At 41.5% G+C, this 16,378-nt stretch overlaps 1 protein-coding gene across 2 annotated transcripts in view; it reads right to left on the bottom strand.

The window, feature by feature from the left end:
• The window catches only part of DERA (deoxyribose-phosphate aldolase), a 56,288-nt gene extending 42,164 nt beyond the window's left edge, over positions 1-14,124 (bottom strand). Inside the window, exons 1-3 of one of the 2 annotated variants that reach the window (XM_054051690.1) lie at positions 14,072-14,124; positions 4,042-4,139; positions 383-530 (exon numbers count right to left, since the gene is read on the bottom strand). In XM_054051690.1, the coding sequence (XP_053907665.1) occupies positions 383-530; positions 4,042-4,139; positions 14,072-14,102 (277 nt within the window). In that variant the 5' untranslated portion in view covers positions 14,103-14,124. Of the gene's footprint in view, positions 1-382; positions 531-4,041; positions 4,140-12,188; positions 12,342-14,071 lie in introns of those variants that run through there. The other variant, XM_054051602.1, reaches the window with a different exon arrangement.
• Between the last annotated feature and the right edge of the window lie 2,254 nt (positions 14,125-16,378).

Consider the following 16,378-nt stretch of genomic DNA (forward strand, 5'->3'; position numbering starts at 1 on the left):
TTATTAAAAGATATACACTGAGGTTACACACTTGCAGCTTCCATATCAGATTTACTCACTAGGTATCATAACATACAGTGCGGCCCTGAGCCCATGGTTCATTTTCATTCTGAACTGAGAATGGATTTTTTTCTCCTTGTATTCTTAACTCAAACAAATAGATACTTTGCAGTTAGAATTTAAGACATTTACTTCGAATCAGACCATATAAGACCTAGTTTGTTCTCTCAGGACTATTAGATCTGCGGCACTGCCTACCATAACTGCTTCAATTAAAGGAAGAAGAGGTCATTTTTACACCCTTCTGAAAAACAATAAAAAAAAAAAAAAAGGAAATGAAGACATTTTCTCTACAAAACGCACCCACCAAAAACTATTATACCTTTATCATGCATGTCCAAGGCTTTCAGCAGATCCTCTCTGATGGGATGCTTTGCTTTAAAACACAATCTGTGAACATTTGAAGGAGTATCATCGCCTGAGAGAGTGGTAAGGTCTATGCAGGTGACAGCTTTCAGCAGCCAAGCAGCCTACAAAGGGAGTGAAGCAAGGAATATAGTATTTCAGTTTAATCTTCCAAAGACAAACTGATTCCTGAAGATGCAGGAATCAGAAGCCTGGCTCTCACTCTAAGAATGAGGAAACATATGAGATAACATGGAAGATATGCAAAGAATGGTTTATGACAGACAGGGTTGGCAAATATCTGTTTATGTCTTTAACAGTATCTAATGGTATAGAAAGGATTTGGAATCAAAAGCCTGACTCTCAGAACCAAAGGATCAAACTTCAATTTTTGTTGCAACAACTAAGTACTAAATGGGACTCTTGACTTTGAATCAGACAAATATTTTTACCTCGACAAAAAGCATCTTGTTTCAAACTTAATTCTGCAAGACAAGGACAAAAACATCACCTATGTGAGGAACATCACTGTTACAATACGCTACATTACATACAGTATGCCTGTATCTTTAAGGCTTCTATGCACAAGGAATTACACACATGCTCCAAGAACAGCACAGCTTTGCAATTGCCAGTAATCAGATGAGTCTACACATCAGCAATTTGCACACTTGCACGTTTGCATGCTTCCCCTGCTGTGAGAGTGAAGCACGGAATCAGTAGGGGGGTGAGAACGCAGAGTTCTTAAAACTTAGGGTCTAGACTGCAGATGTTTCCACTTTCTTTTGTGTGAACTGGGAGGCAAAACCATCCATAATTATTTGTTGAAAAAAACAAAAGCAAGAGCTAAGTGACATGGCTAAAGGATGATTTGATGAAAATGCTATAGAACTTTAAGAGACATTAATTGGAGAATGGAACAGAAGCATTACTGAAAATGTTCTGAACTTTTTTTGGTAAACAACAACAAAGCTTAAGACATTATTTTGAACTATTTGTTGAAGGTCTTCCAGCAAATCCTCATTTACAGTCATGACTTCACTAAAAGCTGACATATTTTACTGGGCACTCATTCAACAAGGGGAGAGTTTGCAATGGCAAAGTCTATTTGAGCCCATGAAGCTCCTCTCAGATGGCTCTGCTCGGTGACATGCTATGTCAGTACAGGCAGCAAAACCTGTTATTTCTGCATGGAAGTATTACTCTGCAAATCCTGAGTGGGTGGCAAACCTACAAAATTTTCACACTCCACACTGATAGGAGTCTCCTTTCTGAACTTGCAGTAAATGTTACACTGAAAGCTGCTTTGGGGTGACTGACTAGATCAATGAACCGTTACTGGCTTCTGCTAGTCTGACTGCTTGTTTCTAACTGATTTCTATTTTCACCCTATAATATTTCATAAAGGGCTTTTCACTTTAAATGATATTAAGTTTCTTTTACATGGATATTTTATTCTTCATTTGAGGGAATCTTTGTCTCATCTCTTATGAATTGAATCATAAAGTCATCAAGACAGATGTAGCCAGGGATTTCCAAGAACTGGTGTGAACTTAATCTTTTTAAGTGTTTTTCAAATGTGTATTCTGGGAAATGGGCTTCGAAAGTGGATAGTGTGGTTCTGCTTACATTCAAACACGTAAAGGTTCAAAATCATCTCCTGTGAAATAAACAGCACATGACTCTCCTGCAATGACAGTTTTCAAACACAGGACAGATGTTTCTGGCATTCTTCAAAGTAAAACCTTATTTGAGTAGCTCAGTACCAGTGTTACTACACAGGAGAGTGGAGAAGTGTTAGTCATAATTAAACATCTGTCCTACGGCCATGCTGAGGGAAGTGACACTGGATCCCTCTCTTCCCCATGATTCTTTGTAATCAAAGACTGTGGCTCTCTGTGTCTTTGTTCTTTATGTAGTAACTCTGGTCAAATCAAAAGACATACTTTTAACATTACTGCTCCTGCAATATCTGATGATAGTCAAGGTTATGGAATACCTTTTGGATTTCCTCACTGACACTATTTCCCAACCCAGAGACAATGGACTGCTAAACGTGGTATCAAGTGACTTTTTATACATAAGAAATTATTCAGAAATGTTAAGAATGTGTCTCAATTTCCTCAGTTTAAGTCCATTTTTTTACTTAATTGTAGCATTCAAAGCACAAGCTTTTAGGTTCATGTAACAGGTAGAACATTTTTTCTATCAACTTCCAGTAGGATTTAGAGCTACATCAAATTATCCTCAGACTCTTGCCCCCAAGATCTGTGCTTATTGCGAAGACAGCTTCAGCCAACCCAGAATGGTTGCCCGAAATGCTAAGCTCAGGATGACAGCTTTTTTTAACAGCTTTTTTAAGAATTAAGTATAATTAAATGATTATTGCTTTGCTCTATTATGTCACACTGCTAAGACTGATGCTTTACTGTCTCTTTCATCCCACCTCCACGTTTTCAGTTACTGTTTCAAGCAAACAACTTGTTTGGCATGAAAGCGAAGGAATCACACACATTTGCTTGCAGAACAGCTGTCTGACGAAAGAACAATCAATGTGTCCTTTGGACACTGGTTACAACCTCATGGCTAAGAGCACACTGCGAGCTCCCGGACTGCTGTGGGGTATTTCTCAGATCTTACTCCTGGCTGAACCCTGCCAAAGCACTTGCAGCATCCTGCAGCCAGCTCTGCTTGCCATTCCTTTCTCAACACTTCCCCTCCTGCTGCTGAGGTGGCAGAAGCCAACATGCGGCCATATCTCACCTGCTCTGCTTGGCAGGACGCATTAGCTTGCACTGCTGTCCTGATGGCTTTGCATTACCATTCTAATGGACAAACTGGAGAAACCAAAATGCACACCAGGCCAGTATCTGTCAACTCTGCCAGGAAAGAAGTAACAGCAGTAGTTGAGGGTAACTGCCAAAACACTCTAAATATCTGTGTTCAATGAATACAAGTCAGCATTGAAGAGAAGTTCCTTTGCACTACTGGATTTAGCAATGGCTTGCATGCACCTATTTTATACTAAGATGGACAAAACCCAATCATTTATCTTGTCTCTGGAGACAAGAAGTCAGTCCCCTTAATATTAGTGGGCTCTTTCTTCCTCCCCCCTTCCCTCTCCTTTTTCTTCCGCCTCTTTTTACCCTTCAAGTGCTATAGTCAGTCAGGATTTTTGACTTTTAAGTAAGAACTACTTAGGCAAAGAAATCACACGTTGGGGATGTTTAAGTAAAGAAAAATCATCCAGGTAGGTCAGACTTGACAGGGACCATGATCATATCTTACAGCTTTAAAATTAAAAAATAAGAAGGCAGCATGCAGAGAATTCTGTCTGGGAAACAGAATAAATGCGGTGGGACAGTAATATACAATTTAATCCACTCATGAATAAAGATGACTTAAATTCATTTGCGGTTTTGCCACTCATGAGTTATAAGGTTTTTAACTTGTTTGGATAAATGCATTACCTTATTCCATCCCATCATCATCAAATACAAATTATTAAAATAAGACATGGACAAGCACATCTTTTAAGTTTTCATGTATCTTGAAAAAAATTCAATATCACAGCCTGGAGAGGGAGAGTGACTGCTTTAAAAATACAGGAACAGAATGCATAAAAAGAGCACTTACTTGCCAATTACCTTTCACAGTCCTCCATTTCTTAATTTGTTCTGCATGCCTCACAACTGCAGGTCGATTCACATGCACTTTTGAGATCCAGCCAAGTTCTAGGATGAGAAAAGAAAAAAAAACCAAACAAACAAGTATCATCTATTTCTATGTTTTTTTAATATGTGATATGGGACTTCAGAAGAAAGACGTAGCTTGGGTTTGAACCTCTGAAGAGAATGTTGTGCTTTCATGTCCTTTTAAGGGCTTGCATACTTATCACCAGTGCAAAATGTCGTAATAACACTAACTTCAGTTAGGGTATGCTCTGTGAACTGAATGTTTCACACAGCATATTTTATGTGCCATTACAACTGAATTAACTTATTGCTAATGAGAGACACTATGTTGCCAGTACTGGACTCTGAAGTTTATTATACATGTAGCATATTAAAAACCACACAAAACAGCCTTCTGCCATTGCTTGTTGATTTACTTCTTCAATCCTTAATATGGTAACATTTATTCAGTCCTTTGCTATTATCCTGGGTGTCTGCTGGCACCCAAGATGCAACAGCATTTTTTGTGCTTGTGAACCTTTGTTTACAGCAACTGTATTCCACACCATCACCAACTACTCTGGACAGACCCTTAGATCACAAAGCATTTGGGTTGTGATCATCTAGAGCTAATCTTACTGAATTTTCTACTAGTGCCTGACTAACTGCAAGTTTCCAAAAGCACTGAATTCCTGGGCAACATACCTACCTGGATGCTGCTGAGATGCATAACTGCCTGCCCATGAAATGTTCACCTTGTCAAGCACTCTGGAAGACTCAAGGCAACATCTTCAACATATGAATGCCTTCAGGTGTTCACTGAAGACAGCCTGGCTCACAATTTCAATGACTTATCCATAAACAATAACCAGACCTAAAGAGAAGTCTATGCTCAATGTTTACTACATTAAACTGTCTAAAAAAGGAAGCACCAAAAATTGGACACTACTTAAAAAAGGGTAAATGACTGATAAAGGAGACGTAAGGGTTCAGGCTCTTGAATCTTTACATTTCTGCTTAGTATGATAAACCAAAAGTATAATTTTGAATGTTCAACACAATCTGCTCACACAAGTACACAGGAAAAAAAAACAAGTATCTTTAAAATCTCTCATATCCCAAAGCATAAATAATTATTCTAAATACTAACCATACAAGCAACCCAAGAAAATACTCCAGAAGTAACATTAACAATTATTAACGACCAATCACCAGCAAATCGCTACCATCAATCATCAAATATCATCATCACGTATGGTTGGTACACGGACACGGGCTTAGATACCAAGAGATAATAATTCTGGGTCTCTTAATTTATCAAGAGCATCTCATCTTTATGAGTCTTCTTCACTGCTATATTAAACTTGCATTTGCCTCAAGCACATTGATTAAAAAAGGTTTAAAAATTTTAATAAGCCGATAGCCAAAATCACTAATTTTGTATAGAAATCTTATCCTCCATTTTTTTCCTTTCTACTTTAAAGTTTTAATAGCCAAAAAAGTGCAGAACTAATATACTAGCTAAAGTATGCACAAATAGAAGCTTCTTTTCCTAATTATACTTACAAAAAGCTCCAGAGAAACCAATTTAGTGTAATGATGACTCAGTGGAAATGCAGAACAAAGGCATGAAATACAGCTAAATAAAATCTTGTTCTGAGCATAGAAAGCCATCTTGCTAGCACTTTCCTATTACTGCATACAAGCAACTAAGTGAGCAGTATCTGTAAGGTCAAAGTGTGGGCCAAAAGCAGAAAAACTAAATCAAAGAAGGCATTTCAAAGGAATCCTAAGGAATTTAAAGATTTATTGAAGAATTTAGCATCAGTCTCACTGTATGGTGACAAAGAAAAAGAGCAGCTTGCAAAACAGTCCAACAACAAACCCTCATTGCTTCTCTCCACTTTCAAAGCAACAGACTTATCCATTAACAAGAAGCTCAAAATACAAACTATCAAATAATCAAAATAAATAAAGGAAACACAAACTCTGTGTTGTGATTCTCCTACTATGTGCCAAGGGCTCAGGTAGAATCATTTCGTTATAATCAAATTTATCAAGATTACTTTTGAACCCTAATGGATGCATGATCAACTTTCAGTTCCTTTAGAAAATGTGATAAAATCAAAGAAAGCCATTTAGATGAGGAACTCAGCTTCTCACACTCTAATAAGGATCCTTCCACTCATTCTGACCTATTTTTTCTACATCGTGAAAGACAAACAAGAAACACAGCTAAATAATTAATTTCTAAACCTCGCAGCCTTCTATAAAAGAGTTTGGAAGACTATGGAAACAGTGTCCAGTCTGTACAATACAGAAAACTCAGGTTGCACATGAAAATGCAAATGAATAATAGAAATTTCCCCCACAAGTAGGTAAAGGCTTCATTACTTATTATTTGGACAGGATTCAGTCCGATCTGTCTTCAGCTGGACTTTGGTAGAAACATACATAGAGCTATTCTATCCGTTCCTACTTGACTTTTGAGCATTGCTTCTCAGAAAGTCTGAGTAATCTTTTCAGGAAATACAGTGCTGCCCGTAGATAATCTTAAAGGAAATAGTCAGGTATAATACCATTTGGAGAAGGAAAAACAAAAAAACAGAATGAAAAAAGTAAAATCAGAATCAATGGGAGAAAAGATAGGCAAGAACAGTGGAATTGAAATAAGCTACTCCCTTTGCTTTGCCCAAAGTCACCTGTGAAAGTTACTGGCTGATAGCTGATTGCATGTTCTTTGCAAATATGATTAAATTCATTGGCTTAAGCCCTTTTTACTGTGTGACACATTTTACCTTCTGTTTTCAATAATCCAAGACTAGCCATGAAAGTAGTTGACACACAGCAATGCAGTGAGGTCAGTATGGTATAGTATCTAATATTTGTGGCTGAGACACAATTTTCCTTGAAAGACCATAGAATTTGGGCATCTAAGTATTTTTTCACATGTGGGGCTATCAAACCACCGTGCACAGAGCAGGCAGAAAACCGAACAGAAAAAAAAAACTCTAAAAAATAAGAATTCCATCCTGTCTGTGTAACTTAATGTTAGACATTATGCAACTTACCAAAGGAAATAAAATGGTGTAATAAAAAAATGCACAGTGAGGAAGAACAATGGTTCTGGTAATATGCAGCAGCAGATGGAGACTTCTATCTAATACAGACCTTTTATTCAAGCCCACTTCTCCATTAATTAAAGCAGTGGGAAAGTGAAAACAAATACGTCTCAGTGTAATTGTCTCTAAATAGACTTTCAGAGTTTGCCATGTGAGGTCTCACCAAATCTTTATAAGTAACTCTGTTCAGAAAAATCACTCACAATTCCAGCTTTTTTTTTTTTTCCGCATTAAAAAGCAGAATAAAACCATTCTTTGAAATAGGACTGCCTTTGGATTCTCCCCTTCCCCCACTCCCCCAAGCTCTATGATTTAGTATCTGGCTAAGGAAAACTATATTTAATTAGGCTCATTAACCTTGCAGTGTGAACATGTCTTTTTTTTTTTTTTTTAAATAAGTCATCTGCTAGTCATCTGCACAGTCATGTGGCTTCAGGGACAAAAGTAATTAAAGCAGTTACACTACAGCTAATTAGCCAATATTCTGTAATCACTCTTCAAGTTTACTTTTTTCTCTGAAGACATTTGAAAAAAATCATATTCAAAATCTCAACAGGAAATTCATCTCCTCTCTTCGAAGAATATGAATCCAAAAATACCAAGCATTTCCTCAGAAAACAATAAATAAAAACACTTCATTAGTATAATTACATAAATATCTAAGATACATAACACATGCCTCATGGAACAGACTAAGCTTTTTCAGAAGCTTTAAAAAAATGTGTAGATGGCATCCCTTCAGATGGCGAAACAGAAAGCTCAAAAATGCCTGAGGCTGTAGTTTCACAAGCATTTTAAGGCAGTGCTGTCCCCAGAAGAAGCTGCCCCCAAAACTGGTTATTTCCTCCTCTCTGCCAGAAACAGCATGTGTGCTCCTGCTCTTCCCATGAACACATGACAAAATGGGTAAAGGGAGTGATGAAAGCTGTTAATTCTGGAGAAGGGAGTGAAACTGTACCCTGAACCTTTAGTGGAGAACAGACATATTCAGCTGGACACAGGCTGACCCCAGCTGGCCGTGCATCGCCAGAGAGAGTGAGAAAAGGCTTCAGGATCAGGCATTATTCCAGTTACCATACCATGCAAGAGGTTTAGGGGTTATTCCATCACTTAGAGAGAGAAGCCATAGTTATTTTACCATAGTGACTCTTGTTGTGGGCCTATTCTATTCCACATGGGTTCTTATACGAGAGAAGTTCAGTCTCCAAGTCATCAGCATTCAGAAAATCAAAGTAGGACACCAAGGCATGAGCCCTGAACTAGACATCAGCTCTATTATATTGTGACATTAGTGAAATCACAAAACACTGACCATGGATTGCATGAAATGGATCATGGCATCCTCCAAAGCACTTTAAAAACTGCTGGCAAGTCTCTCCTCGGAAAGCAAGCTGCAGAACAATGGAAGCTTGATTTCCTCCAGTTTCAAGTCCTCTGCTGTTCCCTCTCTTCTTCCCTAGCTCCAGAGACCTCTCCCCACCCCAGTAACTCATCTGTCCTGTTATGGTTCTCACTACCATGAAGTAGAGCAGAACATTTTTACTTGCACAAAGCTGCTCAGAAAACATGTAATGAAAAGCCATGTAATTGCTGAGCTGTGCCCACCTTACCCTCAACAGAGGGACTAATTTGGTCCCTCCACCCACTGACTTACTTGTTTGTAAGACATCTATCTGTCCTTCAAATTTGATTAAAACGATCCAGCAGATTCAAAAGGTGTTAGAAAGGAACACTGAAGAAACAGAGCCACAATACAGGCTAAGAACAGCTATTAATATATTAGAACAGAATTATGCTGTCCTGAAAAGGGATGCAACACTTCATTATCTAAATGCCACTTGCCAACAGGCTAGCTCTCACATATAAATGGCTCAGAAATACCAACTATAATTATAAATATGAATTGAAACATAATGAGTTTATTTCTTGCCCTTCAACTAGAAGGGCTAAGCAACAGAGATTTTATTATTTTTTTTCTAGAATCCAAGAATATACTTCGCAAAACAACTGCAACTAATTATTCATTACTCAGAATACATACATGTGTCTTTACATACAGACACATACATACACACATACAGGTAAAAAACACATAATCATAGAACAATTGGGGTTGCAGGATCTTTGAAGGTCATTAGCCCAACCTCCTGTGCAAGGCAGGATCAGCTCTGAGCTCAGACCAGGTTGCTGAGGGATTTTGAGAGTCCCCAAGGACGGAGACTACACAGCTTCTCCAGGCAAACTGCCCCACCACTCGACTGTCTTGCATGAAGATGTTTTTCCTACATCCAGTTTGAACTTCTCTGTCTCATGGCAAGCCTGTTGTCTTGCCTCATCCCATCATGCAATGCTACGACGAGTGTGGCTCTGCTTTCTTGATGCATTCCTCATAGGAATAAGCAGGCTGTTACTAGGACCCCCAAAGCCACCTCCTCCCCAGACTGAACCAGCCCAGCTGCCTCAACGTCTCCTCACAGGGTGAGTGCTCCAGCCCCTGATCATCTAGGTTGCCCTCTGCTGAACTTGTGACAGTTTAACGATCTCATTCTTCTACTGAGGAACAACAAAACTGGACTTAGTCTAACAAGTGATGAGCAGAGGGGGTGGCCCCTCTCTTCCCATGAGCTACTGGTCATGCCCTTGTTGGTACAGCCCAGGAGGCTGCTGGCCATTTCTGCTGTCAGGGCACTGCTGGCTTATGCTCAGCTCTCTGCCCACCAAGTCCTGGGGCCATTCAGCAGAACTGCTCCCCAGGCAGGCAAGTCCCAGCCTGTGTGGCTACCAGAGCTCATCCGCCCCACAGCAGGGCTATGCCTTTGATCCTGCTGAACGTCACTGGGCTCCCGTTGACCCATTTTCCCAGCCAGGTTGTGTCCCTCTGATCTGGCTAATTTAGCGTCCTCCACAAACTTTATAAGCAAGCAGTCTATCGCCTCCTCCAGGTCATTGAATATAAATGTTAAACAGACGGGTTCCAAGCTAGGCCCCTGCATTACTCTACTTGGTACCAGCCTCAAAGTATAGTATTATTGACCGTGTTATCTGCTGGTTTTAAATATCCCACTTGCCATTTTCTGGGTCTACTCAAGGTTACTTAATGTCTTCCTTTTTCCATTACTTCTGAAGCTGTTGCACAAAAACTACATCTGCAGGGAGCAGACAACCCACTTGGCAGGTGTCTGCAACTCCACAGCTAAACCAAAGGAGTATGCTACTAACTTATGCTACACAATTAATGCTCGTTGATGTGTTTCACTGTTTTGTCGTGAAGTGGCATCTGATGCTTTTTTGAAAAGTGACAAAACATGAAGAACCTGGTCCATTATACTACAGCATCCTTAGGAGCAGAGCAGGAGAAGCAGACCCCTTTCAGACCCTGCAGACATTGTGGTGAACACAAGTACCCAAGAACAACTCTGCAAACATTCCCTGTGGAATGACAAACTTGTAAAATTCCTCATCCACCTTCCTTACGTGACTTTCTGATGGCAAATATATCAGTGTATTAGACTAGTGATGTTCTGACTAGTTCATGCAAAACAGTATCCTTTTATCTGTGTTACATCTACCTGTTCTTTATTCCAAGTAAACAACTTGTTCTTCGATTAAGGAACAGTGATAAGAAGAAAGAAAGAGAGAAAGGATGAATTAAGGGCTTTTACAAAACTGTATTTCACAAAAAAAAGAAAAAAGTCATATGGGAAAGCATTATATGCCATGATTTGAAAAGAGTTTGGCTTGCTATTGATAAATAAATAGATGCTCTCTAATGGCAGCATCAGAAATTTACTGCTTTAATAATGACATTATGTAGCAAATACAGAAATAGCAGACAGAGAAAAGTACTCAAATTAAATAAATAATATTTTACCACTAGGTGTCCCTGTTAGAAAACTATAATCCTACAGAATGCTTTGTGAAATATGGGGCAAATCATATGAATTACTGTTACAGTGGCTGGCACAAGCTGGGAAAACCTTCAAAAGCCAAAGTGCCTAGGTCACAGAAGCAGTGTGTATTGTTAGCAGCCATGAAAGATAAAGGCAAAGGTTTAACATGTCTTTTTTGAGCACAGCTACCACCTAAGGTACAGCACTTATGGTAAGATACAGCAACTTACTTAAAGTATATCACTTAGCGTATTTCGGACGTGTCTTTAGCGGGAGAGCAAATGGCATGGAGATTCAGTTCTCCCCTTAAAGCAGCCAGCAAAAGCCAGCTGTTAGAAATAGCCATGGTGGGTATGCTGCAGTTTAACAAAAACAGAGTTACAGCCACCTCGCTGTCGTACTACATCTGCCCCGTAGAGCAAATCAGCTGATTTTGACTGCAACTGATTTCAAAAAAGACCCCTGGGAAGGGATGGCAACAAGTACCTGTGGATGTGCTGAGTGCGCTGACCTTTCCAAGTAATCAATTGCAGCTGGAATAGGCCACATCCAGCCTTCTGTGCTCTCCACTGATAATCTTGACCATTAGTTGACTCAGCCTTTTGGGCAAGGGAGGAATATTTACAGGAGGATAAAGCGTTACAGAAGATACTTGGAATATACTCAAAGATTGTTTTAGTGGGTGCAAAGCCCCAACAATCACGTTGTGCTTTTCAGCTGCACATTGAATACTTTTCCCTTGACTATAGTTATACAGCAAGATCTGGCCAAATGTTAGTGAGGTTACCTGTCTCTTCCAGTAATTTCCCACACAGCAGCACAGCCTTCCTTATATAAAGCCTCTCTGTCAGAGAATAACAGTCTGATATGAACTGAAATGACTTCACATTCAAATTTCTGATCATCCCAAGCATACCAACAACTAATTATAAGATTACAATAAGAAAAAGCAGAACACAGGCCAAGTTTAAAGTAAAACGAATGTAAACTTTCCTGCTAGCTGTTTTCCTAAGAGACACTGAATTTTTGCTGCTATGTTACTAACATGTTTGTTTCAGCAAAAATATGCTGTTCAGATAGCTACAGCTGAAACTTACCCGTCACTGGAAGCAGCGCATGGATAAGCACATGACAGAGCAACGCAACTTTGAAGAATGAAAACAGAGTTAACTTGTAGCTGTCTAATAATTTAAACTGCATGTCAGGTCTGTAAAAGTGCTCAGGTTTATGCTAGGGACAGGACCATAGCAATGTGACAACGTGAAGTGCAGCCTCCTGAACTCTGATCATGTAACCTTTGAGATCTCCTTGTTCCACACCAGCAGTCTTTTGCTTCCCATCTTCCATGAAGCCACTCCTGAACCTTCTGCACTTAATTGTCCATCTATCCATGCTGACCAAATTATCATACGTTAAAGGCAGACTGGAGGAAGGCTAATCACCTTAATTCATTCCAACACTGCAGCTGGGTTTTGCTGCGTAAAGAAGCCATAAAGCTGTAGCCTTTGCTCCTTCCCCAGCAATCAGCAGAAGAGGAGCTCCAGATAGAAAATGACAGAGAAACTCTTTCTTGGCAGCTCTCTGCCAGACCAGAGGTCATGTTTTTGGCCTGCAGACCACTTGCAAACACCTGGAAAACCCTTATCAGTATTCAGAGTGCCAGCAACAAGGAGAATGATAAGGAGCGGTAAAGTCCTTGATACTGAAAAAGTCGGCAAATAAACTCTCTAAGTCTTGGTTTGGATTTTTAGAGAGCAAACATCCTTTATCAATCCTGGGCAACACGAGGCAGTGATCTCCATCAACCGTGTGCAGCCAGACAAGAGCTGGGACAGAATGTATTTCCCACTTACATGCATGTGGATAAATTCTCCCAGAAACCTTATGCATATTCTATAACTTTCCAAGGACTAATATTAATGTTATTATGAACTACACAAAAGCCAAAACTCTTGCTAATTCAGAGATGGCTCCAGCTCTCTGCCTGACCTTGCCTTTGAGATAGGGAGAGACCCCAAACAGAGGTGATCACAGAACATGAGACACCTCTTCAGCACAGATCACACAGCACACAAGATGTGATCATCTTCAAAGAACGTACAGTGTCTGGAAAAACATTGTCTGAAAGAAAATACACTGTCAGAGGGACATTCTGTCTCACTTTCAAATAACACAATTACTTAGATGAAACTTTAGCTTAGATCAAAAATATTACACTTTTTGTAATAGTAACAACTTCTTGCATCATCCTGAGTTTGCAAATCAGAATCCAACTAACAAAAAGCGGTGTGACCCTCGTGGGGGAAGGAAGAGGGGAAGGTTTATTCAGTGAGAAAGGTGCAGAAAAGAGAACTGGTCCCAGCTTGTGACAGAACTAACAGGTGCCAAGTCTCACAGAGCCAGCCCTCCTGCAACCTGGTGCCCTGCTCCATGCTCTCAAGCTTGTACATGATGGGTGAACCTCAACTTCTGCTTCACGTGGAGCACCAAAGGGAAAATAAGCCTCCTACAGACTTATATCATAGAATCACCAGGTTGGAAAAGACCTCTGAGATCATGGAGTCCAACCATACCTGTTGCCACTAAACCAGATCCTTAAGTACATCTCATCTACATGTTTTTCAAATACCTCTAGGGATGGTGACTCCACTACCACCTCCCTGGGCAGCCTCTGCCACTGCCCGATGACCCTTCTGGGGAAATTTTTTTTCCTAATGTGCAATCCGAACCTCCCCTTGCACAGCTCGAGGCCGTTCCCCTTTGTCCTATCACCTGTCACTTGGGAGAAGAGACCAGCACGCTCCTCTCCGCAACCTCCTTTAGAGGCGAGTTAAGGGATCTAAAGGATCCAAAGGATCCAGAGGCTTTTCAGAAAGGACAGACAACCGTGCGCGAGGCAGGGGGTCGGCGGGGAGCCCGTCCCCGCAGCACCGCCCCCCGCACGCCCGGGCGCTGCCCGTCCCTCGGCCCCATCCCTTACCCAGCGACACGCCCGGGTTCCTGCCCGCCATGGCCCGCGCCGCTCCCCGCCCCGAGGGCGGAACCGGGCGGGAAGGGGGGGGGGGCCGGCTGGGTCCCGCCCCGCGCGGGGAGGAGGCGGCGGGGAAGAGCCGCGCACCGCGCCCTCCGCGGGCTGAGGGAGGGAGGTGCTACGATGGTCTAGGTCAGGCTGCCCAAGGCCTCATCCAATCTGGACTTCGACGCCTCCAGGGACGGGGCAGCTACAACTCCCCTGGGCAACCTGTGACAGTGCCTCACCACTCTCATGGTGAAGAAATTCCTCCCTATGTCTAGTCTAAATCTGCCCCTCTCCAGTTTATACCCATTGCCCCTCGTCCTATCACCACAAGCCTTTGTGAACAGTCCCTCTCCAGCTTTCCTGTAGCCCCTTCAGGTATTGGGAGGTCGCTATAAGATCTCCTCAGAGCCTTCTCTTCTCCAGGCTGAACAAGCCCAACTCTCTCAGCCTGTCCTCCTATGGGAGGTGCTCCAACCCTCTGACCATCCTTGTAGTGCTCCTCTGGACCCATTCCAGCAGCTCCACATCCTTATGTTGAGGATTCCAGATCTGGACACTATACTCCAGATGAGGTCTCACAAGAGAGGCATAGAGGAGCAGAATCCCCTCCCTCGCCCTGCTGGCCACGCTTCTTTTGATGCAGCACAGGATACGGTTGGCCTTCTGGGCTGCACGCACACATTGCTGGCTCACTTTGAGCTTCTAATCAACCATCTTCAGCTACATCACGTTGCTCAGAGTCCCATCCAACATGACCTTGAACATTTCCAGAGATGGGACATCCACCAGCTCTAGACAACCGTGCCAGTGACTCACCACCCTCAATGTAAAAGATTTCTTCCTAGTATCTAGTATAAACCTCTCCTCTTTTAGTTTGAAACCATTACCCCTTGTCCTGTTGCTACAGACCCTGCTAAAAAGTTTTTCCTCATCTTTCTTATAAGCCCCCTTAAAGTACTGAAAGGCCGCAATAAGGTCTCCTTGGAGCCTTCAGTTCTCCAAGTTGAACAACCGCAACTCATTATGCCTCTCTTCACGTGGGGGAATATTGTTGTCAGGCTTGGCACTGTGTCAGCTTCCCTGGGAAGCTGTTCCAGTGCTCCACCGCCCTCTGGGTGAAGAACCTTTTTCTAACATCCAACCTAAACTTCCCCTGGCACATCTTGCCCTTTGCTCATGTCCTCTCATCAGCTGCCAGAGAAAAAGAGATCAGCATTTGCTCCTCCTCCTGCTCTTGTGATGAAGCAGTAAACTGCAATGAGAATTCCCCTCAGTCTCCTCTCCTTACAGGTGAGCAAACCAAGTGACTTCAGCTTCTTTACAGCTTCCCTTCTAAATCCTCCGGCAACCGTGTGGCCCTGCTCATAAACAACACCCGAGTTGCTGTCTTGACAATAATGAGTCCAGGCAACTTCCAATTTCTTTGAAGTGAATCTTCAAGTCAAAACGGGTGTCACATGTACACAATGGGCTCTATAAAATTACCACCCTTGTAAAGTTGTCTGGTAACACCTGCAAAACAGAAGCCTGGTAACAAAGCTGCGGACGACTTCATGGCCTTTGCTTCTTTCCACAGTTGTAATGAAACAAACTCACATGTATTAAACATTAATACTCTCATTTAGATGGAATAACTTGCAAATTCAGCCCTACTTGCTCAGTGCTAGCAAAGAAACCACAAACTAGCAACAGCAACATGTAAAGCAGCAAAGGGTCACAGCTCTGAAATCAAAGGATGCTATTCCAGGCTTCTCTATGAAACACCACAGACCCTGCTTGAAGTACAGCATAAAGACCACAGATCTGCAAGAAGTTTCACTGTGGGGTGGGGTGTGCAAGTTTCTCGTTTTAAACACATCTTTCAGCTTAAAATGAACATATATTTGGAGACCTCATAAGCCTTAACATATTTCATAAGGCTAAAACAATTAGCTGTAAATCAAGAGGGTTGCAAGTTGCTAGTTTTTAGGGTAAAATCCAAACAGAAAATTGCAGAACTAGTTTTGGGATCAAGTCTGCAAAACAACATATCCTTAATATTAGTGTTGCACTAAGAAAACACGATTCATGCTGTCATTCTTTTTTTTTCTTACTCGCCCAACCACTAGTTGAAGCCAGAAGGAACAACCACCAGTCAAACATCAGTCAACCACCTGCTCAAGCAGGCTCAGCTACAGCAGGTTCCCTATGGCAACAGCTCATTGGCTTTTGAGTGGAGACTTCACAACCTTTACAGGCAACCTGTTTAGTGTTTGACTGCCTTTCACA

This window comes from Cuculus canorus, chromosome 1, assembly GCF_017976375.1.
Source record: "Cuculus canorus isolate bCucCan1 chromosome 1, bCucCan1.pri, whole genome shotgun sequence".
NCBI classification, from domain to species: Eukaryota; Metazoa; Chordata; class Aves; order Cuculiformes; family Cuculidae; genus Cuculus; species Cuculus canorus.